This window comes from Hyperolius riggenbachi, chromosome 3 (genome assembly GCF_040937935.1).
Source record: "Hyperolius riggenbachi isolate aHypRig1 chromosome 3, aHypRig1.pri, whole genome shotgun sequence".
Classification (NCBI taxonomy): domain Eukaryota; kingdom Metazoa; phylum Chordata; class Amphibia; order Anura; family Hyperoliidae; genus Hyperolius; species Hyperolius riggenbachi.
This window is the reverse complement of record NC_090648.1, coordinates 307,573,008-307,597,298: the sequence shown is the minus strand read 5'-3', so window position 1 is coordinate 307,597,298 and position 24,291 is coordinate 307,573,008. Positions and strand designations below refer to the sequence as shown.

The window sequence follows — 24,291 nt, the reverse complement described above, 5'->3', positions numbered from 1 at the left end:
TTGTTTTATCCATATTAGATTTCTGGATGCTGTACCTGGGCTAAGAGAAGGAGTGGTGCATGTTTGGATCCCTGGATGATCAAAATCTGGCTCCTGTTATCACTGAATGGAAGACATACAACCTTATAATGTGGGTTGTTGGCAGTGGTAAGCTCCTCTAAGTCTCTTGGATGATGGTCTACTACGGGATTGTACAAACTGGAAGACCATTATGGTGAAGTTCAGCTGTTTGTGAACTATGGGATTCATCTAATGATCTGCTCTGATTTTCTTTACTATTTCTGTGTGGACTTTTGGACAATGTCTGTTCTCAGCAGCGATTAAATGTTTTAGTCCTCTTGGTGCTGATAAATTGTTTGGTTAAAGATAATGAAATAAATTGTTAAATTTAAGAGTGCAGGTCTACCAAGACAGAATACAATATCTATAGGTTAATTATTTACTTCTACCAATGAAGGCACTAAAATATTCTATTGGAATTCACCAATATTTCCATGCATGTTATTTTCCTGAAAGAAGATACTTGTATGAGTCCAGAGAGAGGGTGTAAGAGCAGGATAACATTTTCCGACTAATTTTTAAATCAAGTAGCACATAAGTAGGGATGAGCAAGCACCGTTTTAGTGAGAAGCAAAACTGTACTTCCTTTACATATTGATGTAACTCCTAATAATTGTAATAATTACATATACATTTTTTAAGCTTTAATGATGTTGTTATATGGTCAGTGAAGTATATTCTGTCATGTTCTGCAAAACATTTTAAGAAATAGTTGTTGATAATTTCCCTACAAAGCATTTCCATTGCTTTCTATATTTTTTCAGATATAATTATATTGTGAATAATTATATTGTGAATATGTATCTGAGATATTTTTCATGAAAAAGCAGCATGCAAATCAAATATTAATAAGGTAACTCTAATGGGATATGTGTGAGTGCTAAGTAAAGCAAAATGTAAAGGTTTAACAAGGTTCTCTCATATGTACCTTAGAAGAGCCAATTTTCATGAACAGACCAGAGAATTCCTTGACATGCACCACTGGGAAATTGTTCTCGACTATGCAAACAGGCAGATATTAGATTCAATGGTTTTTAGGTTTATAAAGCTCAGGTTTATGTTAAATTCCATGGACAGGCTGGTTCATATTTACTATTTTGTTATTTAGTGTTAACATGTATTGGTTACATTTAATGCATGGAAATGAGAAATATCATATTTAGATCACAACTAAAAGACAAATACCCCTGCACATTATTGTAGTTTTCTTCCAGCACGCAGTTCAATCATGGCATGCATAGAGCTATTTTGTTATTTAGTGTTAGCATGTATTGGTTACATTTAATGCATGGCAATAAGAAATATCATATTTAGATCACAGCTAAAAGACAAATACCCCTGCACATTATTGTAGTTTTCTTCCAGCACTCAGTTCAATCATGGCATGCACACCTTATTGTGATCCCTTAGCAAAGGGTAAAGTAAAGATTCAGGCTTAATTCTCTTTTTAAATCGAGCTTGTGGTGTTATGCAGTTACTAACATTCATACTAAATGTCATCTATATTGTATAGGTGAAAAATTCATACATACCTCCAGACCCCTTCTGACTGATCACTCCCTCGCTGCTGTCCTCTGCCTCCTGGATCCTTTGTTATTGGTCCCAGTAACTCTGGCCAGTCGGGGCCAGTCAGTGCAGGTGCAGTGCAGTCGTTCCCACTCACCCATCACCCTCCCATGGCCAATATTTGCACAGGGGCAAAATGCTCCTGCACCATGGGAACATGACGGGGGCACATGCGTGGCTGGGTTGTGCATGCGCAGTAGGCCCCGACTGTTCAAAGTTACCAGGACTAATAATGGAAGATCCAGGAGGTGGAGGACAGTGGTGAGGGAGTGATCAGGCAGAAGGGGGCTGAAGGAAGCCCCAGGTATGTACGGATTTTTATTTCATTTCAGGTTAATTTAAGCATCATGTTTTTGTTTTTTTAATTAAACCCAGACTGGGTTGGATTTGTCTGAAATGTTTTGATGTATATGCTGCATGCAATTGCAGCCACAGAAGCAGTCGTTTGCAAACATTTCAAACCTCTTGATCTGATGTGACCCGGAGAAGGTGGGAAATCCTAACTACTCAATTGCAGGCAATGTTTATCCAAACAAATTCAAGTTTGCTATATAATTACCTCAATGTGCTATAATTGCTTTCATGCCTTTCAATATAATATGTGGATCGTGGTCTAGAGATATGTACATCAATATACGGTTTGGCTTGAGAAAAGGATTTGAAAAATGAGCTCTGTAATATATTCCAATGTTCTGTCCGGTCTCTGTCATTGACTCATAGAATGCAGGTACAGTGTCAAATATATGCATATTGATAGATCTGATGTGAAGATTGAAATTGTTACAATTCTTAACTATGATGAGTATACAGACAATGACCTTTTGGCATTAGTTAGCCAAAGGTGAGGCTATTGAGCTGCATTGACATAGAGACTGACCTTAAGACCGGTGGTTATTCATTATTCGCATACACTGGAATTTAGAGGCGCGTACAAGACCAATAGCCTGTGACTCACACTGAATTTATACATGCTTGGTAGATTCCATGCAAAGTATGATGACATGATTGTGTGTGATTTGCATGATTTTGCAGTGGTACTAATGGATAATGTCTTTAGCTGTGGTCGCTATTTAGGGAGTATTTTATCTTGGGTTGTTGTCACTTTTGAGTCTTGTTTTTTGTTGTTTTTTTTAATCAAAAATAATACAGTTAGTTTGGTTGAAAAAAAAGACATCTGCCCATCAAGTTCAAACAGAAATAAAAAAAAATGTGAAAGTTATTAATAGATTGAGGGATTTTGTTGTCAATTTTTAAATTGTTGCTACTAGTTTGTTTTGTTCTAGCTTATGTAAGCATAAAAACATCCTAACAAGTATAGAGAACATTTATTCATAACTAAAAATATATTAAAAATTATTTTATGTCTCTGAGATGAAAAGAAAAATGTTAACACTAGTAGGTAATAGGACATTCCATTATTCAGATATTGCCACTTTCCGTATGTCAAATGACAATAAATTGACAGGCAGGAATTAGGAATATCTGAGGAATGGCACTTCAAAGACACAAAGTTATGGTAGTTAATCATACTTTAGAGAGGTACATACAAATAGCTTAGGTCAAAAAAGACATCCAGAGATCACTACACTTTAAATTTACATTTATGCAAAACAGATTTAAACATCATTTTTCTAAACTCTGCTTTTCTAACACAGGAAACTACCAAACTTCTGGTGCACGCCCTGATTATTTCCCAACTAGACTATTGCAACTCTCTGCTCTGCGGCCTCCCTTCCAACCGTTTAGCCCCGCTACAGTCTATCGTGAGCTCTGCTGCATGACTCATCCACCTCTCCTCCCGCTTCTCCAGCCCATTCCCCCTCTGTCAGTCCCTTCACTGGCTGCCAGTTACACAAAGGATACAATTTAAAATTCTTATTCTCGCCTACAAAGCTCTCCACTACATAACTCCTTCCTATCTTAATCAACTTATTTCCAGATACCATCCTACATGCAATCTCCGCTCTGCTAATGATATTCTTCTGTCTTCTTCCCTGATTACCTCTTCCCACTCCCACTTGCAACACTTCTCTCAATTCTCTCCCCTCCTCTGGAACACTCTCCCTCAACACATCTGCTACTCACCCACACTTACTTTTTTAGGTGCAATCTGAAAACTCACCTCTTCAGACAAGCATACTCTCCTACCTAGGACCCTGCCCACTAACCACCATTTCAACCACTCCACATGCAGCTTCCCTTTACCTACTGTTCTATACCTTAAATGTTTAGACTGTAAGGCCTTTTGGCCAGGGCTCTCTTCCCCTTTTGTCTCACAATGCTGTATAATGGGTGTACATACCCCCCTCCCCCCACCTTTTTGTAAAACATTTAATATAATACAATAACATTTCTATAGAGCTTTTCTCCTATAGGACTCAAAGCGCTTAGACTCTCTCAGATTCAGTAATTGGTAGTAGGATGAAGTATTCACACAACAAAAGTTATATTTCTGCAAATGCCAAACTGAACAGGTGGGTTTTCAGTCTGGATTTAAACACATCCAAGGATGGAGCTGTCCTGATCTGTTGAGGTAGGAGTTCCAAAACGTAGGAGCAGCATGACAGAAGGCTCTGGGACCAAAAGTTTCCAAGAGGGCTCTGGGTATGACTAGATTATTAGACCCTGTGGATCTGAGATTGCGAGAATTGCTACGCAGCTGCAACATTTCTTTCATGTATCTAGGGCCCAGATTGTTCAGTGATTTAAATGTCAGTAGGCCGATCTTGAATAGGACCCTCCATTCTATAGGTAGCCAGTGAAGGGAGTGCAGGACTGGCATTATGTGGCAGTGACGGGGTTGGTTGGTTAGCAGTCGGGCAGCAGTATTCTGCTAGGCGGTACAAGTCCTTTTTTGTAATGCCAGTGTAGAGAGCATAGCAGTAGTCCAGTCAGGAGGTAATGAAGGCATGAACTAAGGTTGGTAGATCTTCTGGGAGGATGAGGTGCTTGATTTTTGCGATGTTCTTAAGGAAAATAGGATATTTCACCACAGCAGAGATGTGAGTTCTGAAGTTTAAATCCCCATCAATTAGAATGCCCAGGCTACGCACATGCTCAGAGCTGTGTAGATCCGTGCCTCCTATTCCCAGTGGTGAAGACTGCAAGTTAACTTGTTTTGTTATCATGTTCTGCCCTCCGATCAGAAGGACTTCAGTTTTGTCTGCATTTAGTTTCAGCCAGGTTTTGTCATTCATCCATTGCTGTAGTTCACATAAGCAGGCATTTATAGTTGGAGTTGGGTCTGTCACACCAGGCTTGAAGGAAAGATATAGTTGGGTGTCGTCCGCATAGCAGTGGTATGTCAGGCCATGTTTTTGGATTAGTTTTCCAAGCGGTAACATGTAAATTATGAAAAGCAGGGGAGAGAGGATTGAGCCCTGGGGCACCCCATACTTAAGTGGTACAGAGGTGGACAGGAAGGGCCCCATAGACACATTTTGGGTTCTGCCACTCAAGAAGGATTTGAACCACTGAAGAACTATGCCATCAATGCCACAGTATTCCTGTAGCCTGTTTATCAAGATGTCATGGTCAACTGTATCAAAGGCTGCAGAAAGGTCTAGCAGTATGAGGATGGCGCACTCTCCTCTGTCTATTGACATGAGCAGGTGGTTGCATATTTGGATGAGGGCAGTTTCAGTGCTGTGATGTTTCATGAAACCAGACTGGAATGGGTCATAACTGTTGTTTTGTAGGATTTTGGCTTCTAGCTGGAGGTATACAGCTTTTTCAATTAGCTTACCCAGAAAGGGAAGGTTAGAGACAGGTCTGTAGCTGGTCATTGCATCTGGGTCCAGGGAGGGTTTTTTGAGGCGAAGCCTGATGATTGCTTCCTTCAGTAAAGCAGGAAATATCCCTGATTGTAAGGAACAGTTCACAATTTTGAGGAATACTGGTACAAACAGGTCGGGGCAGTTCAACATCAACTGTGTTGGGCCAGGATCCAGGTCACAGGTAGTTTGACGGAGGTGAAGGAGGATGCTTGATGTGACTTCTTCATCAATTTCTTTGAAGTTTGACCAAGGTGTTACATTGTCTCTGCTAATGGTCTTCTGCGCTATATTAGGCTCAGATGTTGTAAGTTGGATGGCGGACCTTATAGAGGAGACTTTGTCTGAGAAGAAATGGGCAAATTGGTCACAGAGGTCCTTTGAAGACTGGATATTAAGTTTTTCACATGCCGGGTTACAGAGTTTTTCCACTGTGCAGAACAGTTGGGCTGGTTTGTTAGCTGCATTTGCAATCTCTTGTGATAGAAAGGATAATTTTTTTCCAGGCGATTACCTTTTGGTAGTTCTTCAAGTGGAGGATTAAGGCATGTTTGTCTTCTGGGGACTGAGATTTGCGCCAGTCTTTCAAGTTTTCGGCCTTGTCTTTTTAGCTCTTTTATAGAGTTATCAAACCACTGTGCATGGTGGTGTGGAGTAAGATATTTGGTGCACAGAGGAGCAATGGTCTCAAAAGTGGAGGACACACATTTGTTGTATTTAAATACCAGAGTATCAGGGTCCAAGCTGGAGTCAGTCAATTCATCAAAGCTAAGGTTATCTCGGATATGTTGTGGTGTTAGCCCTTTTAAGCGGCAATATTTTATTTGATTCTTGAACTGGTGTTTGATAGCTGGTATTGAGAGGGAGAAGTGGATAGTGTGATGGTCTGATGAGGCAACAGGATTCATTTCCACTCTGGCTACTGACAGCCCAGTATGGAATATAAGGTCCAGAGTGTAATTTGTTCACTGTATTAGATGTTATACCCTCTTGTCTTGTATCAAGTGTTGCATTGTATACTCTGTATTGTTATACCTTGTATGCTATTGTACAGCGCCACAGAAGATGCTTGCGCTATATAAATCAACAATAATAATAATAAACTCTGCTTTAATTTCTCTAAAGCTTACATGCAATCATCACCCTTGTTCTTGGACTTTATGAATATAAATTTACAATAATAATTATAAATGCAAGTAAATGTTAAAATACATAAGAGAAACTACTTATAATGGCAGTCTGGTTTTATAAAACATGTATCATTTATGGTCTCCAGCTAAAACAGCCTATTAAACTAATGGAAAACATGGCCCAACATCAATATCATTATTATAAGTTTGCTAACATTTTACTTTTGTTGTATGATTTCTACTGTACCTGACATATTATGTTCCATCATTCGATTATCTTTGCCAAGGCATGCATCCACTTGTGTGCTGTTACATCCAATATTAAGATCCATCTTGCAGAAAGTGGGGGAACCAGCTTGAGGTCCATGTGGAATATATTTCTTTCTTTTTCTTGGAAGTTTCTGTTTTGCCATGGCAAGAGAATAGTACATTCCAAAGTTGTTAACAATGACTGGAACAGGCATTGCTATCGTTAGTACTCCAGCCAAAGCACATAGTGCTCCTACCAGCATTCCTGACCAAGTCTGGGGATACATGTCACCATATCCCAATGTTGTCATAGTAACCACAGCCCACCAGAATCCTATAGGAATATTTTTAAACTGTGTATGTTTGCTTGCTGATGGATCATTTGGGCTGGCGCCTATTCTCTCAGCATAATAGATCATTGTGGCAAATATTAGGACTCCTAGAGCCAAAAATATTATGAGAAGCAAAAATTCATTAGTGCTAGCTCGAAGAGTGTGCCCAAGCACTCTCAGTCCTACAAAATGGCGGGTCAGTTTAAAAATTCGAAGGATGCGGACAAATCTCACAACCCTGAGAAACCCTAGTACATCCTTAGCAGCTTTAGAAGAAAGTCCACTGAGTCCAACCTCCAGATAAAATGGCAAAATGGCCACAAAATCTATTATGTTCAATAAATTTCTAATGAATTCAAGTTTGTCAGGGCAGAAAGTGACGCGTACTAAAAATTCAAATGTAAACCATACCACACAAACTCCTTCAACGTATGTCAAAGCAGGATCAGTTTCAATCTCAATTAATGACACCATTTCTGTGCCATTATTCACTGTCTCAGTTCTATTGATGATAGAATTAAAAGCTTCATGAGTTTCCAGGCAGAATGTAGTTATAGATACCAAGATGAAGAATAAGGAAGCAAAGGCAATGAACTGTAAAAAAAGAGAAAAGAAATAAGATAAGTGTAAACATACTGTATCATATAGATATAACACAATACATTATTAACAAAATAACTTATACTTTTTAGTCCTTTATAAATGTTACAATACATTACTTTACGTACCTAAAAATTAGTGAAATAATTAAATTTTTGGCTATAGCTGCAAGTGCAAAAAATAGCCAATGAAGTTTGCCAGGCAGGTATGTTATATGTGGCTTAAACCTATTTATGTATCACCCATATCAACTGCAACAAAGCAACATTTCCCTACTCACAATTGCACCTTTTTCCACTGTTTCCCTCTCTACTCATCATCCTCACTACCACTGGCTTACAAGTCAGGATGACTAAAAAAGGATGAAATAAGCAAGCATGAACAATCATGCTCACACTCCAGTATGTAGTATATGCAAAGTCCATACACATTATTGCTACTAGAGATGGCCACGAACCGTTCGCCAGCGAACGGTTCCCGACACACTTCCGGGTTCGCAATCGCGGAGAACAGTGAAGTTTTCCGGAAGTTCGGTTTGCCCCCATTGTGCATCATGAGGGTAAACTTTGACCCTCTACATCACAGTCAGTAGGCACATTGTAGCCAATCAGGCTATACTCCCTCCTTGAGCCACTCTTCCCTTATAAAAGGCAGGCAGCATCAGGCTTTGGACTCACTCGTGTGTCTGCATTAATTAGAGAAGGGAGAGCTGTTGCATAGAGAGCTATAGGGAAAGCTTAGTTAGGCTCTTGTAGGCTTCTTAGCTTGGTCCTTGCTGATTCTTATTGCTAATAAAGCACCCCTTAACAGCTCTTTTGAGAGCTAATCTTCTTCTTGTGATCTATTTTTTTTTGTGTGTGTGTGGCCCACTTGCATTATATACAGCCCTGTCAGTCAGTCGCAGCTGGCCTTTGGCCCCTTGGTGGTATAATTACTACTGTACCAGGTGCACATTGTAATACCCATCACTGCATATACCTACCTGTTGTTCACTTCAGTGCACCCACCTACTTACGTGAGCGCACGCAGTGTCACTGTGCCTGTGCGGTACCTGTCTGTGTGTGACAGGTGCACATTGTAATACCCATCACTGCATATACCTACTACCTATTGTTCACTTCAGTGCACCCACCTACCTACGTAAGCGCACGCAGTGTCACTGTGCCTGTGCGGTACCTGTCTGTGTGTGACAGGTGCACATTGTAACACCCATCACTGCATATACCTACTTGTTGTTCACAGTGCACCCACCTACCGACGTGAGCGCACGCAGTGTCACTGTGCCTGTCCGGTACCTGTCTGTGTGTGACAGGTGCACATTGTAATACCCATCACTGCATATATCTATCTGTTGTTCGCAGTGCACCCACCTACCTACGTGAGCGCACGCAGTGTCACTGTGCCTGTGCGGTACCTGTCTGTGTGTGACAGGTACACATTGTAATACCCATCAATGCATATACCTACTAACTGTTGTTAACTTCAGTGCACCCACCCACCTACGTGAGCGCACGCAGTGTCACTGTGCCTGTGCGGTACCTGTCTGTGTGTGACAGGTGCACATTGTTATACCCATCAATGCATATACCTACTAACTGTTGTTAACTTCAGTGCACCCACCTACCTATGTGAGCGCACGCAGTGTCACTGTGCCTGTCCAGTACCTGTCTGTGTGTGAAAGGTGCACATTGTAATACCCATCACTGCATATAACTACTACCTGTTGTTCACTTCAGTGCACCCACCTACCTACGTGTGCGCATGCAGTGTCACTGTGCCTGTGCGGTACTTGTCTGTGTGTGACAGGTGCACATTGTAATACCCATCACTGCATATACCTACTACCTGTTGTTTACTTCAGTGCACCCACCTACCTATGTGAGCACACGCAGTGTCACTGTGCCTGTGCAGTACCTGTCTGTGTGTGACAGGTACGTATTGTAATACCCATCACTGCATATACCTACCTGTTGTGTTCAGTGCACCCACCTACCTACGTGAGTGCATGCAGTGTAATATACCATTCCGTGCATACCTGTTAACTGCACCTGTGTGACTGCACATTGTATTAGTCAAGTCAGTGCATACCTTTCACTTCATCCCCCCCAATATGGACAAAACGGACACAACAGGTAGAGGCAGAGGTAGAGGCAGACCCAGAGGAAGGCCACCCAGCAGGTCTGTGCAAGGTCATGCTGATGTGATTTCGAGAAATTACATGGAGAAAAGGCACAAACTGCAATGGGAAGAACACTTGAGTAAAAGCAGCACACATAAGAAAAGCCACCCTCCTTCTCCTCTTCCTCCTTCAGCTGCATCATCTTCAGCCACTTTCTCCCTTGCACCTTCACAGCTACCCTCCTCCACTCCGCCTCTGACCTTGAGCGGTTCCTGCTTCTCTGCCCACAGCAGTCCGGTGTCTGTGAAGGAAATCTTTGAGCGGAAGAAGCAAATTTCTGCCAGTCACCCCCTTGCCCGGCGTCTGACAGCTGGCTTGGCAGAACTGTTAGCTCGCCAGCTTTTACCATACCAGCTGGTGGACTCTGAGGCCTTCCATACATTTTTGGCCATTGGGACACCACAGTGGAAGATGCCAGGCCGCAAATATTTATCTAAAAAGGCGATACCCAAACTGTACCGTGAAGTTGAGAGGCAAGTGGTGTCATCTCTGGCAGACAGCGTTGGGTCAAGGGTCCACCTGACCACGGATGCCTGGTCTGCCAAGCACGGTCAGGGCAGGTACATTACTTACACAGCCCATTGGGTCAACCTGGTGACCGATGGCAAGCAGGGAGTACGTGGCTATGCAGCGGACCAACTTGTGACACCTCCACGGGTTGCAGGCAGGCCTCTTGCCACCTCCTCTCCTCCTGCTACATCCTCTTCACTGTCATCATCCTTCTCTTCCTTGGCTTAGTGGCAGTTCAAATCTACTGGTTCTGCGATCTCCTCTCCAGCTACATAGCCCCAGCTACCCAGGGCCTATGCTGCATGCCAGGTACGACGGTGTCACGCCATCTTAGACATGTCTTGCCTCAAAGCAGAGAGTCACACTGGACCAGCTCTCCTGGCTACTCTTAACAAACAGGTGGATCAGTGGCTGACCCCGCACCAGCTGGTGATCGGCAACTTGGTGTGTGACAACAGCAGCAATCTCATTTCCGCGTTGAATTTGGGAAAGCTGACACATGTACCCTGCATAGCACATGTGCTGAATCTAGTCATTCAAAGATTTGTGTCAAAGTACCCAGGCTTAGAGGACGTCCTGAAGCAGGCCAGGAAGTTGTGTGGGCATTTCTTACACGGCCATGGCACGCTTTGCGGATATTCAGCGGAGAAACAACTTGCCGGTGAGACGCTTGATATGCGATAGCCCGACTCGCTGGAATTCGACCCTGCTCATGTTCTCTCGCCTGCTAGACCAGGAGAAAGCCATCACCCAGTACCTGTACAATTACAGTAGAATGACACAATCTGAGAAGATGGGGATGTTGTGGCCCAACAACTGGACACTGATACGAAATGCATGCAGGCTCATGCGGCCGTTTGAGGAGGTGACCAACCTGATGAGTCGCAGTGAAGGCACCATCAGAGACTTGATCCCATATGCTTACTTCCTGGAGCGTGCCGTGCGTAGAGTGGTGGATCAAGCTGTGGAGGACCGTGAACAGGAACAGTTTCAGGAGGAAGCGTTGTGGGATTAATTCTCATCAGAACCAGATGTTTCCTCAACAACACCTACGGCAGCACAGAGGAGGGAGGAGGAAGAGGAGGAAGAGTCGTGTGGGGAAGAGGAGTCAGACTCCAATGATGAGGAAGGTATCTCTTTGGAGGAGGCGGCGGCAGAAGAACAACCGCAGCAGGCATCGCAGGGGGCTTGTGCTGCTCCACTTTCCCGTGGTATTGTTGGGAGGAGGAGGAGGACTTACTGATGTCACTGAGGAAGAGCAAGAGGAGATGGATAGTACCCCTGGATCCATCTTTTGTGCAGATGGTGTCTTTCATGCTGTCCAGCCTATTAAGGGACCCTTGTATAAAAACACTCAAGGGGAATGAGCTGTACTGAGTAGCCATGCTACTAGACCCTCGGTATAGGCACAAAGTGGGGCGGACATGTTAACAACTCACCAGAAGGAAGAAAGGATGCAGCACTTGAAGAACAAGCTGGCAACTATGCTTTACAATGCGTTTAAGGGTGATGTCACGGCACAATGCAATAAAGGTACCACTGCTAGTAATCCTTCTCCCATGTCCAGGCAGCAAGGGCAGGACGCACCAGCGATCTCATGGTGATGTCGGACATGCGGACATTCTTTAGTCCAACGCCTCGCCTTTGCCCTTCCAGATCCACCCTCCACCAACGCCTGGACCTGCAGGTAGCCGACTACCTGGCCTTAAGTGTGGATGTAGACACTGTGAGCAGCGATGAACCTTTGAACTACTGGATGCGCAGGCTTGACCTGTGGCCAGAGCTGTCCCCATGTACCATCCAACTTCTGTCTTGCCCTGCCTCAAGCGTCCTATCAGAAAGGACCTTCAGTGCAGCTGGAGGCATTGTCACTGCAGTCGCATAACTCACAAAAATGTTCAGTACCTGACCTTTATCAAAATGAACGAGACATGGATGCCGGAGGGCTACTGCCCGCCCGAAGACTAAGCAAATACCCACACACAGCATCTCTGCCTGCATGCCGTGTGACCACCTGCCCCATGACTAAGTCGGTCCCCACACTGCATCTCTGCCTGCAGGCCGCTTGACTGCCTTCTCATCCACCACCAACAGGGTCCAGGACTCCAGGTGGATTCCTGAATTTTTAAAGCCGCTGCAGCGGCTGCTATAATAATTTTTCTGGTGCGTGTACATGCCTGTCTAATTTTTCTGGCTGCACGGCAGCTGCAATTAACAAAACAAAAGGCATGTACATGTGCCAATTCCCCTTCATGATCATTACCTTGCTGCGGTGAAGGGGCTTGCGTATAACAATGAATCAATGACCGCCGGCTATATGAGTGTCTCGGGGGGAAGGGTACATCTAAGATAATAAGGTTGTTGCTTCATTGTGGACAGACCAAATTTGATCAGCTGGACAGTCACTGTTGTTCTATCATTGAGCTACCACAGCCCGGCGACCATATGGGCTTGAAAACCGCCACTCTCGCCATGGTGCGCACCAGTCCAGCACGGCCATCACTACACAAACAGCTGTTTGCGGTGCGTTACACAGTGAGTTTGTGTGTCAGTGTGAAGCAGTACTCTAATCACACTCCCTGATTGATGTATACACATGCAAGATATTTTAAAGCACTTTAGGTCTGCAATTTAGCTTTAAATGTTATTTCTGCCCTTAAAATTCTGCTTTGCGTCCAATGCAGATTTTTTCCCGGGACTTTTGCCATCTATCCCACTCCGCCATGCCCTCCTTAAGTTGTTAGACCCCTTGAAACATCTTTTCCATCACTTTTGTGGCCAGTATAAATTTTTCTAGTTTTCAAAGTTCGCCTCCCCATTGAAGTCTATTGCGTTCGCGAAAGTTCGTGTGAACCAAACTTCCACGGAAGTTCGCAAACCCGGTTCACTAACCGAAAATCGGAGGTTCAGGCCATCTCTAATTGCTACACAGGGAGACACGCAAACTACACTGATGAATTTCTTAAACAAGTAGTATGCATTCATTTAAAAACAAGATTAAAACTAAGAATTATATATATATATATATATATATATATATATATATATATATGTGTATATATAAATCAAATATGGAAACTCATTGCTACATAATGCATGCATAAAAATGGTACTTGAGCTGAGGCTTTAAACAAGCCAGCCCTCCGATAAAAAAATTATATTTTAACAGACATCTGAAATACTATTCTTTCTCAATAATACATGGTATTCTTGGGCTATTACATGGCAGAATCCTAGACAGCTGGAAATGAAGTGAGAGAATATTTCATCAGAGGAGATGCAAACAGTAAGAACACTTTACAGAAGTTCTCATCCTTACCCACTGCATTAAAATATGTCACAAGCAGAAACTACATGTTCATTCTCTGTCCCAATGACAAACGTCAAAAGGATTGGGAGCAAAGAAAAACTAACTAATCGAATCGTGGTACAGCACAATAAAAAAAGGTAATAAAAGCTAGACAGAGTCTAACACCGTTCCTTCTAATGAAAAAAAAAGTGTTTTCCCTTTGTTCAGAAACTTTGGTATATTTAATTACTCCTTTTATAAGTTGGGAAACCAATGCATGGTTTCTATCGTTCCCTGTGCCCCTTTTTAAATTATATTCTCTCACATTGGGCCCAATCCCATTCACTTTTTTTGCCAACGTTTTCTTCTCTGAGATAATTTTCAGCTTCTGTTAAAAATATTTTTTCTGCAGTCTACAATTGAAAAAGTACCGTAAAACATGCAAAAAGGTACTGTCAAAATAATTTTGAGTATTTTCTTGCTTGCTGGTGATCTAAAAGGCATTTTATTGATAAGACGTGAAAGTGAATTGGATTAGGCTCTTATGTTCTCAGTGATCCTGTCACTATCACTTGAAGTGGGACATTCATTCTTAAAGACTATAAAGAGCAAAAAGAATCACAGCTGCTGTTAAATTAAGGAATGTGTTTATTTGAGTTATTTACCATTGGCTTTTTTTAGTGACCCGTTAACTGGGCAGAAAGTAAAAGTAATTCTTTCAAACCAGAAAAAATAAAGATCTGGCTGGGCCATAAATAAAAGTATTAAATAGCAGACATCAGTAGATCCAAAGCTAAGCACATCAGGAACATTTTCAAAACTGTTAAAATTATCAGCTAGGACAGTTAAACATTCATCCACAATGACCAACAGTTTTCTCATTTGTAACAGCAGAGTGAAGGGTATAATGTATAAACTCCAATAACAAAAATTTATACAGAGATTACCAGTTCTGTATCAGAATTATTATCTTTCTTATAATAGTTTCCTACTTATCATTGAATTAAATCAGGCTATTTATCATTTGTTGTAAAAGCAACTTCGTTCATCAATTTCTTACTGTAACTGTGTCCAGGTTATTCAGACCAGACAACTAGACCAGACAAATGACTCCCTAATGAAATGGATCAGGCTGGTACGTCTAGGAATAAAGAGGCTCTGCAAATAGCATACAATTAGCTGGCCAAGAAATCCCATAAAACCAATTACTATACATAAACAGAAACCTGACGGTGTTTAGATATTTTCACACTAGGCCATATATAGGTAACTTCATTTAAAAAGAAAGCAACACAACTCATGCTAATTAAAATGTTACTATAAGATAGTGTGAAATAATACGAGTTTAATGTAATGTGTTTTCATTCTACTTGGTTCTGATCTTCAGCATACAGCAAGGCCAACATGTGTACCTATAAATATGCTTAACCACTTGCCGACCGCACACTCATACCGTGCGGCGGCAAAGTGGTAGCTGGAGGACCAGCGACGCAGATCTGCGTCGCCAGGTGCCTCCCTGATTAATCAGGAAAGGCCGCTCGCTGATCGCGGCTTGCAGGCTAAATGTAAACGCAGAAGACATTTGTCTCCTTTGTTTACATTGAATGGCGCTGTAAGGCAGATCAGCGATCCCCGGCCAATCAGCGGCCGGGGATCGCCGCCATGTGACAGAGGACATCCTGTCACAGGCTGCACAGGACGGATAGCATCCTGTGCAGCCCCGATCACCAGGGGGGACTGGTAGGAGAGGGAGGGGGTGAATTTTGCTGCGGAGGGGGGCTTTGAGGTCCCCCCCCCCCCCCCGCAAACCTCAGGCAGGCAGGAGCGATCAGACCCCCCCCTGCACATCATCCCCATAGAGGGGAAAAAAGGGGGGCGATCTGATCGCTCTGCATGCACCCTGATCTGTGCTGGGGGCTGCAGAGCCCACCCAGCACAGATCACAAAAAACAGCGCTGGTCTTTAAAGGGGGGTAAAGGCTGAGTCATCAAGTGGTTAAACATTTTTAATATTAGAAAAAAAAATGATGTGGTCGTTTTAGTAAAAGATGAATAGCATTCTAATTCAACATAAAATTCAACAAATTATGTCTGATGTGTTTCTGCCATTTAAAGATATATTTTAAATAAGAAAATAGCTCCTTTCTTTCTCATTGTAAAAATGATTATAATACATTAAAGGACAACTGTTTTGAGAGGTATATGGAGGCTGCCATATTTATAAACTTTAAAGCAATGCCAGTTGCCTGGTATTAAATAATAAATAATCTACATAATTGTGATATCTCTTCATAGACAACATATAGAATAATCAGTTGCTCAAAGTTTTACTGCTGCAATTTGAGATATTTACATATTTTTGGTTAAAAAATTCAAATTTTTAACTACCTGGGGACCGCCTAACGCTGATGGGTGTGGCCTCGGCAGCAGCCCCAAGACCGCCTGACGCCAATTGGCGTCAAGTCCTGTGGCTGCAGTTTCCCAGGGAACGGCCGGGCGCATGAGCGATCGTTCCCTGCCACTTCACGGAACGGAGTTCCATGATTAGCCTGCTAGCCGCCGATCATGGCTAGCAGGCTGTTTGTAAATGAAAGGGGAAAGAAATCCCCTTTGTTTACACCCACAGCGCTGCGGTCCCCGGCAGCGTTGTACGAGATCAGCGATAGGCTGATGCCTATGAGAGGCGGAACAGGATGGATTGCTGTCTTGTTCCAATTCAGAACACGGAGGGGAGGAGGGAAGGGGAGGGAGGGAGGGAGAGAGAGCCTCCTAAAGGTTAGGGGGAAAAAAAACAACGGCCACAGCGATCGGACACCTCAGGCGGCATGTCCCCTTAGGGACAAAAAAAGGAGGTGAGTCCGATCGCTGGGCTCCATAGCTGGGCTGTGCAGTGTGCTGAAAAGCCTGCACAGCCCAGCTTAACAAAAAAGAGGCTGGTCGGCTGGTTACGACTGCAGTCGTAAAGTGGTTAAGCATATTATCTCTTTAAAACACAAGCAAATTCCAGAGTTACTATAATTAAGTGATATAAAAAAAATGCCCAAGATCTATCAACTTGAAGTGGCAATATGGCAAAAAATGTTAACATTTAAAATACGTACAAACATATACAAATAAGAAGTATGTTTTTTCAGAGTAAAATGAGCCATAAATTACTTTTCTTCTATGTTGCTGTCACTTATAGTAGGTAGTAGAAATCTGACAGAAGAGACAGGTTTTGGACTAGTCCATCTCTTCATGGGGGATTCTCAGGGAATTATTTATTTTCAAAAGCACTTAGTGAATGGCAGTTGCTCTGTCCAATTGCCAAAAAGCTGTGTAGCGAGCAGGGAAGCTGTCCAGCATCATTGTTTAAATCCTTTTTAGGAAATATCTTTATGAAGAATAAAAGCCTTGCTGAGAATCCCCTATGAAGAGATGGACTAGTCTAAAACCTGTCGCTTCTGTCAGATTTCTCCTACCTACTGTAAGAGACCGCAACATAGGAGAAAAGTAATTTATGGCTTATTTTTTTTCTGGAAAAAACATACTTCTTATTTGTCTATGTTTGCACATATTTTAAATTGTACAATTTTTCGCCACAGTGCCCCTTTTTGCAAAGGCATAGCAGAATTATGAAAATTGGCTTGGTGCTGTAGTGGTAAAATTAAAATCAGCAGTTATAATAAAAACTGCAAGGTCCTCCTGGCTGACTGGCTAGGAAGACAAACGAAAGCAAGCATATAGCCAGTCCCCCAAGCCATATTAACCTGTATATATTTTTTAATTGGTGGGGTAACTTGCAAAGGCGGAGAGGCAAAGCCTCTCTCCCACCTTTATCCGTAACACACCTTTGTGTCAGTATTGAGGGAAAAAGAGCTCATTTGAGGGAAAAGGTGGCATGCTCAACATAAGTCCAGAGCAAGTACCAGTGGTTCTAGTATCTCAACCCATAGTCTAACCTCAGAAGAAATGTAAAAAGACAAAAAATAGGAAATGTCCCTGAAATAAATAATACAATTCCTGGTGTGTTGACGGTAGACTTTGCAACCTCAGCTGACATCTTAAAATGCCCACAATAAATGCCTATATCAAATGAAGATAAATTGCCTGCAAAATGGAAAATTGGTTGGTGAGTTTTAAAATATCCCAAAAGGGAAATATAAAGGACTGTAATAATTTTAAAGAATTTACTCTTGATTACATGAAAAGTGAGTTTTTCTCCAGGGTCTGTGAGAATCTGCTCAGCTGCCTGTGCAGACAGGCAGCGTTTTGACCACTGTTCACGTCTGCATTCTGCAGGTCTCTTTAAGAGAGACCTTCTGTCAGTTCTGCAGCTTGTGTTGCTGAGGAATTTGCATACATTAGTCATGCAAATCCCTTACCTGCCTTCTTTTGATGACTGGCACTATAATTGCATTCTGCTCCCAGAATACTTTGCTGGACATTTCCCTTCCATGGTCTGTTCCTGATGGACACTGCTGGAGTGTCAGCCGTTGCTATGTAGTATACACTCCTAGTGAGTGTCAGCCATGCTACTTCTCGTTGAAGATTAGTTTAGAGTTATTCGTGGGACTGCGCTAGGCAGATTCCCTAGTCTAGTTAGGATTGTATTATTTGTATTGCCTGTTCTGTCTGTCTGTGGGGTGCTAACCAGAGCAGCGGTTGCTACTGGTAGGCCCTTCTGTTCTGTTATTATCTTCTCTGGATCGCACTAGTCTCTTTGCGCTAGTGCTGTGGATCCTTCTGTTCTGTCTCCTGGGATCGCGCTAGCTACTTTTCGCGAGCGCTGGGGATCCTTCTGTTCTGTCTTCTGGGATCGCACTAGCCACTTTTCGCTAGCGCTGGGGATCCTTCTGTTCTGCTACTCTGTCTCCTGGGATCTCGCTAGCTACTTTTCGCTAGCGCTGGGGATCCTTCTGTTCTGTCTTCTGGGATCGCGCTAGCCACTTTTCGCTAGCGCTGGGGATCCTTCTGTCGCTTGTCCCTGTTTTCGTGTGTCTGTCTTGTCTGCTGCGCTTGCTGGAGGCTCGGTGAGGTAACCGTTAAGCAAGCGCTCGCGTCCTCTGTTTCATGTTTGTCTGTTAATGGTTAGTTAGGCATGCTTGTCTCTATTGTGCTTATCACGTGGAGACCGCGTATAACCGCGTGCACTGTTGCGAATGAGTGCGGTGTTCGCGGTTAGCTAGCGTTTGTTATTTTCCGTATCTCCTTATTGTATTATTTGCTGTGCCTTTGCTACTCTCGTGCTCCGCCTTGCTGTAACCTTGTGTCACCTCTGGCGATCGCACCTCTCGCGATCGCGTTCCTGCTTCTTATCTGCTGTGGTGTGTGCACAGTCGCGGGTTGGCGACTAATTTTATGCACACACACACACAATCTGTCTCTGTGCTCACTCTCAATCGCTTCTCTTGCGATTGCGTTTCTTCCCTTCGTACAATTCCTGTCTGGCGTGTGTGGTAGGGCAGAGGAGCTGTTCCTCTGCACTCCACAGCTCCACCTGCCGACAGGAATTTCCCTCTGCAGGTGCATAACACCTAGCCTGGGTGTCCTCAATTATACGCTTGTGGAGGAAATCCGCCGCGTCAGCGCACGTCTGCTGCGCTGACCACGGAGACGATTCCGCAATCGTTACAGGGTCATTCTAAATCATTAACTCACTTTGATGAAAACGAAATTAAGGAAGTGTCAGTGGGATGTTGAGAACATTGCTATTAAAAATATACTTCTTACTGCTAAACAAAGCAGTGAAAGACAATATGGACTGTATCCAATTTTTATTGAGTTTGAAAAAAGCTAGGACTCTAAATTGAAAGGAGGAATGTCAGGATTTTTAACCTGCCTAGCGTTCTGGACGAGCTGAGGTCGTCCAAAGAAAACTTGCTAGAAATGTTCTGGACGAGCTCAGCTCGTCCTGCACTTTCCCCTCACGCTGTGATCTGCAGCACTGCAGCAGCCTCTGCAGGCTGCTGCATGCTTCTCCCTAGGGAATCCCCAGGGAGAGAATGTGCTAGGGCGGGCAGGTGGGGGTATCCCCCTTCTGTGCAGCTGTATTTTGGGCTGGGGGATCCCCCTCTGCCAGCGGGGGGATCCCCCTTCTGTGCGGAGGTATCTCGGGCGGGGGGATCCCCCTCTGCCAGCCGGGGGATCCCCCTTCAGCACTAGCAAGATAGACCCATAGAAAAATGTTTTGGACTGTTTTTAACCCCATCTTACTGACTGCGGTCCAACCTGACCCAACACAGGAGTTTGAAGCTGCAGCTGACATTTTGGGGAATTTGTTATTTCACAAACAGCAAATCCAAATTAAATTTTCTTTTCTTTTGTTACACATTATTGAGCAGCGATTTACACTCTGTAGCTATATAGTATCATCAGTGCCACCTAGAGGAGCAGTTAAACAAAATGGGTTGCAGCATTTGCATTTATTGTAATAGGGCATTACCAGACAGAAAGGGTTCTGCAAACAGTTTTTGAGACACATAATAAAATCATAAAAAAACAGTTTTACTATCTTTTTCAATTTAGGCTGAGAAAGCCCTGGTTCATCTTTCTGCCTTAGTGGTGACCGTATTTACATCCTTCCATTCCACCTGACTATATTCCAAACCCTACACAGTAGCAGAAACTGATTTGTAGTCAGGTAAATGGATCCCAGTGTGGTTATACTCCATACTCACCCACCTGACTATAAGAAAGTATTTGAATGAATGGAGAGGCTGATGTACAGTGATGGGGCTATGGCTTTTAGATCGTATAGGGAACCTGACAGGGCTATCTGCAGTCTTGTTTACAGCAGAGTGGTAAAAAAGCATAGCCAGTGAAGCCAGTCCACATTAAAATAACTGTATAAAGATACAAGAACGGTCATAGTTTCAAATACACATAATGGGAAACCAGGCCCCTCTGTGTTAACATGAGTTCAAGTGTATGACTAGGTGAACTTTGTGGGCTTTGACCAAGCTTCCTACCCATCCATCCATCTATGTTCTAGTGCAGAAACTGATGTATAGTCAGATGGAGAGATGGGGCATGCTAACACTCGCTGCCTGTGAAATGTGAAAGCTTTTTTTTAGACTTTGTTTTAAAATGAGCACTACAGAAAAGAGAGTACCTTAATAAACATTGTGACATGGTGTTTGGCATAGGTTTTTTTTAATCCTTCCTACCGTACTACAGAAAAAAATGTAATTGTTGTCTGTATCACTCTTAGGGTGACTAATGTTTACACTCTCAATAATGTTTGTCGTTTTAATAGGTAATTAGAGAACATTTCCCCAATGGTGACCAAAATAGAAGATACATCAACAAAAATCAGTCATGCTACCTCCTCCCTACTCTGTCACAAGTTAGGAATAAAAAATGTGAAGTACAGTTTTACTTTACTATTCACAAAACACTGTATACCTGCATCAGTAATATAACAATTCATCTGCCATTTGAAAGTTCTAGTGTAACCTGGAAATAGCCCCCATTTATTATTCTGTCCAAAGGAGGACTTTTTTTGAGCATAATAGATAACTAAAATCACATTATGCACTGGACAACTAAAAGTAAAAATCTGATTGGTTGCTTAAGACCACAGGAACTGTTTTTCTTCACATACCATAATACATGTTTTCACACTCTGTGATTTAATTAAAAAGCTAACAGTCTCTGGAGGAAAAATTAGCTCAATAAACAAAAAATAAATAGTTAAATCCTTGAAGAAGAATAAGACCCCAAAGACAACTGTGATAGTTAAGGGTGGTATCCAACTAGGGTTAACCTACCCTTACAGTGCACAGTAATACATTTATTGTACAAAGCACTATGAATGGGAAGAAATTTATTTTAAGTCATTGCATGAAATAAATCATAGCTTTTATCCTTTCACTTGAAGTATGAACTACATTTCACTGTGTATTAAATGAAGTCCTATAAGGCTGAACCAAAGTGATACAGTTGAAAGGTCAAATGACTAAGTAGTTATCCTTTGTACAATGGCACTAGCATTAACAGCATCATACTTGATGTTTAGTTGCATTACACCAAATAGTATCCCCTATGTTTGTGTAGAGCTCTTCTTTATTTCTTAATTCTGTGATTCTGTAAAATGTTATAAACTAAAGATTAAAAGATAGACATTTCAGAAACATAATATCAATACCTAGGAATCTGTTGTAGCTCATTGGATAATTTGCGGTTTAATACCTCCCAAATGTCCCAATTCACACTGACAGTTCCGCTTTGGCAGCTCCTACATGGCGCACTGTATACAGTAAATATCCCAGGAGTCTCAGGCTAGTCATGGCACGGAGGGAACATTCATTAATATGGAGAAAAAATCTAGCCAGTAGTAGCAGCACCAGCTTCCCACTAGCCTAGGGGTGCCTGGTGCACCAGACCAACCAGGCAGTTGCTTGGAGTGCTATGCAGGGGAGGCATGGCCCTGCCAGATTGTGTGACCCCCGTGGTGAACTGACTGCAGTGTCTAATAGACGCCACACAAGTTCACTCCCAGCAGCCCGCAGCTTACCTCAGCCTGCAGTAGTTTGCGGGAGGCAGAGCAGGGCTACAGGAAGATGGCGTCCGAAGCCCTGCACTATTTGTGTCTCCAGTACAGTGTTCTGCAGGTGAGTAATTTTTTTTTTTTACAGGTGCAGTACCAGGGCAACAGGGCTATTGGGGGAACTAATGGGAAATCAAGGAGGGGGAAGAGGAGCCCTGGAGTATTTTCTAGTTAAACGCTGCACACATTACGATTATTTTCTAGTGAAACATTGCTGCATTATGATTATGTCCTAGTGAAACATTGCTGCATTAGGATTAATTTATGGTGAAACATTGCCGCATTACAATTATTTTATGGTGAAACGCTGCACACATTACAATTATTTTCTGGTAGTTGGAAAAAATACTTAGCTGTACCTGAGCTGTCCCCAGGGGAGGCACACAAAGTGATCCCTCTTGCAAGCTGAAGCCTATGAGAGGGATCAAGCTGATTGGATCTCGGGGGGGGGGGGGAGAAGGCAATATAAAAATATTTAAAAAATAATGTATTTTAAAAAAGCATATAAATTAATAAACAAAACAAATACATCCCAGCAGCATCAGATGCCACCAATAGAAAGCTGTGTTGGTGGCAAGAAAAGGGGGGAGATTCATTTGTGTGCCAAGTTGCATGGCCCAGCAGTACAGTTAGGCCTCATTCACATCTAAAAATGAAAACACAAACTCAAGTGTTTTGCGTTTTTGTTTGCTGAGTTTTTTTAGCAGCTCCCAGCACTCCATGGCGCCTTTCTAAGCACTTTTCCAGAGCGGTTTTTAAATTCACACCTTGACGAAAGTCAGGAAGTGAACTCTTTGACCCAGAAAAGAATATTTACAATGTATTTATTCTTAAAAACGTGAACGCAATCGCTGCACAAAGCGATTTTGTGAGCGTTTGCGATTTTACTATACCTCCCATTGTACAGGCACCGCTTTGCTGAGCGGATCGAAAACGAACCACTTAGATGTGAACTCTCTCATAGGGAATCATTGCACAATAATTTTTAAGGCGATTTTGAAAATCGCCTGCGCTTAAAAAAAAAGGGCAAAGCACCCTTAGTGTGAATGAGCCCTTAAAGCTGCAGTGGCCTGAATTGTAAAAAATAGCCTGGTCACTGGGGGGGGGGGGGGGATGGGGGGGGTTAAGCCAATTGTACTCTAGTGGTTAAAATACCTCTGACCCAGGGAAACAAATACTAAATTAAGCCCATTGTGGGCTACAATACTTCCTTCTAAGTGTCCATTTGCTGCTTGTTAGTCTGCTCCCCCGCCTCCTCGTCCCTTCTGTTCCTTATGCCTGGTTCTCTTATCTCCCGAGCCTTTTTAGAAATTACATTGAGTGGTGCAGAGTGATTCAAAACTGCACAAATGTGAGTTTCAAACTGAATATGCGCAGTAAAGAAAGCACTTGTGGCTGTGAGCTTGCTTTCACGGAGCAAGTGTGTGACAATCTGTCGGCTAGAGCACGGAGATCTGATTACGTGATTATCTGCAGTACCACCACTAATGCAAATATATAGGAGCAAAGTAATCAGTATCTTCCTAATGGTAAATCAGCGGAAGGCTCACTACTGATGTTAGTGCCTGTAACGATCAGACAAGATCAGTGTCACACCCAGGACCTTGATTATTGGTGATCCGCAGAATCACCAATAATACAAGGACAGACCCTATTATGTAGCAATCTGCGGAATTGTTAATATTGAGGACTGATCAAAACAAGGTAAAAGACTAGAATTGGGCCCAACAGTTCGCCTGGCGAACCTCTCTGGGCCTCTTACTACTTCCGGGTCGCAATGACCCGGAGTAGTACGCCTGCGCTGCCCGGCGGAGCGCGTCCTAGATCGCGCTCCCGTTGCCGGGCGCTCTCTGTGCATGAGCGTGACGTCACTCATTGGGACCCGGAAGTAGTAAGAGGCCCATGAATTTAGAGATGTTCGCCGGCGAACGGTTCGGGAACCGTTCGCCACATCTCTATAAAAGACACATGAAAAATGTGGTAACAATAAATGCAGTATAAATTCACAACGTAGTGGAAATATCCACCACACGGCGATTCCTCAGAGGTGTGGTTACCTCTGAATGGGAACCCC

General features: G+C 42.9%; 1 protein-coding gene across 8 annotated transcripts in view; it reads right to left on the bottom strand.

Moving 5' to 3' along the window:
* Positions 1 to 24,291, bottom strand: part of KCNC2 (potassium voltage-gated channel subfamily C member 2) — a 333,265-nt gene that overhangs the window by 33,949 nt on the left and 275,025 nt on the right. For all 8 annotated transcript variants that reach the window (XR_011030430.1, XM_068276664.1, XM_068276665.1 and 5 more), the window contains exon 2: positions 6,777 to 7,704. Coding sequence is in view for 7 of the 8 variants with exons in the window: in XM_068276664.1 (XP_068132765.1) it covers positions 6,777 to 7,704 (928 nt within the window). In the remaining variant the exon portion in view is untranslated. The remainder of the gene's footprint in view (positions 1 to 6,776; positions 7,705 to 24,291) is intronic.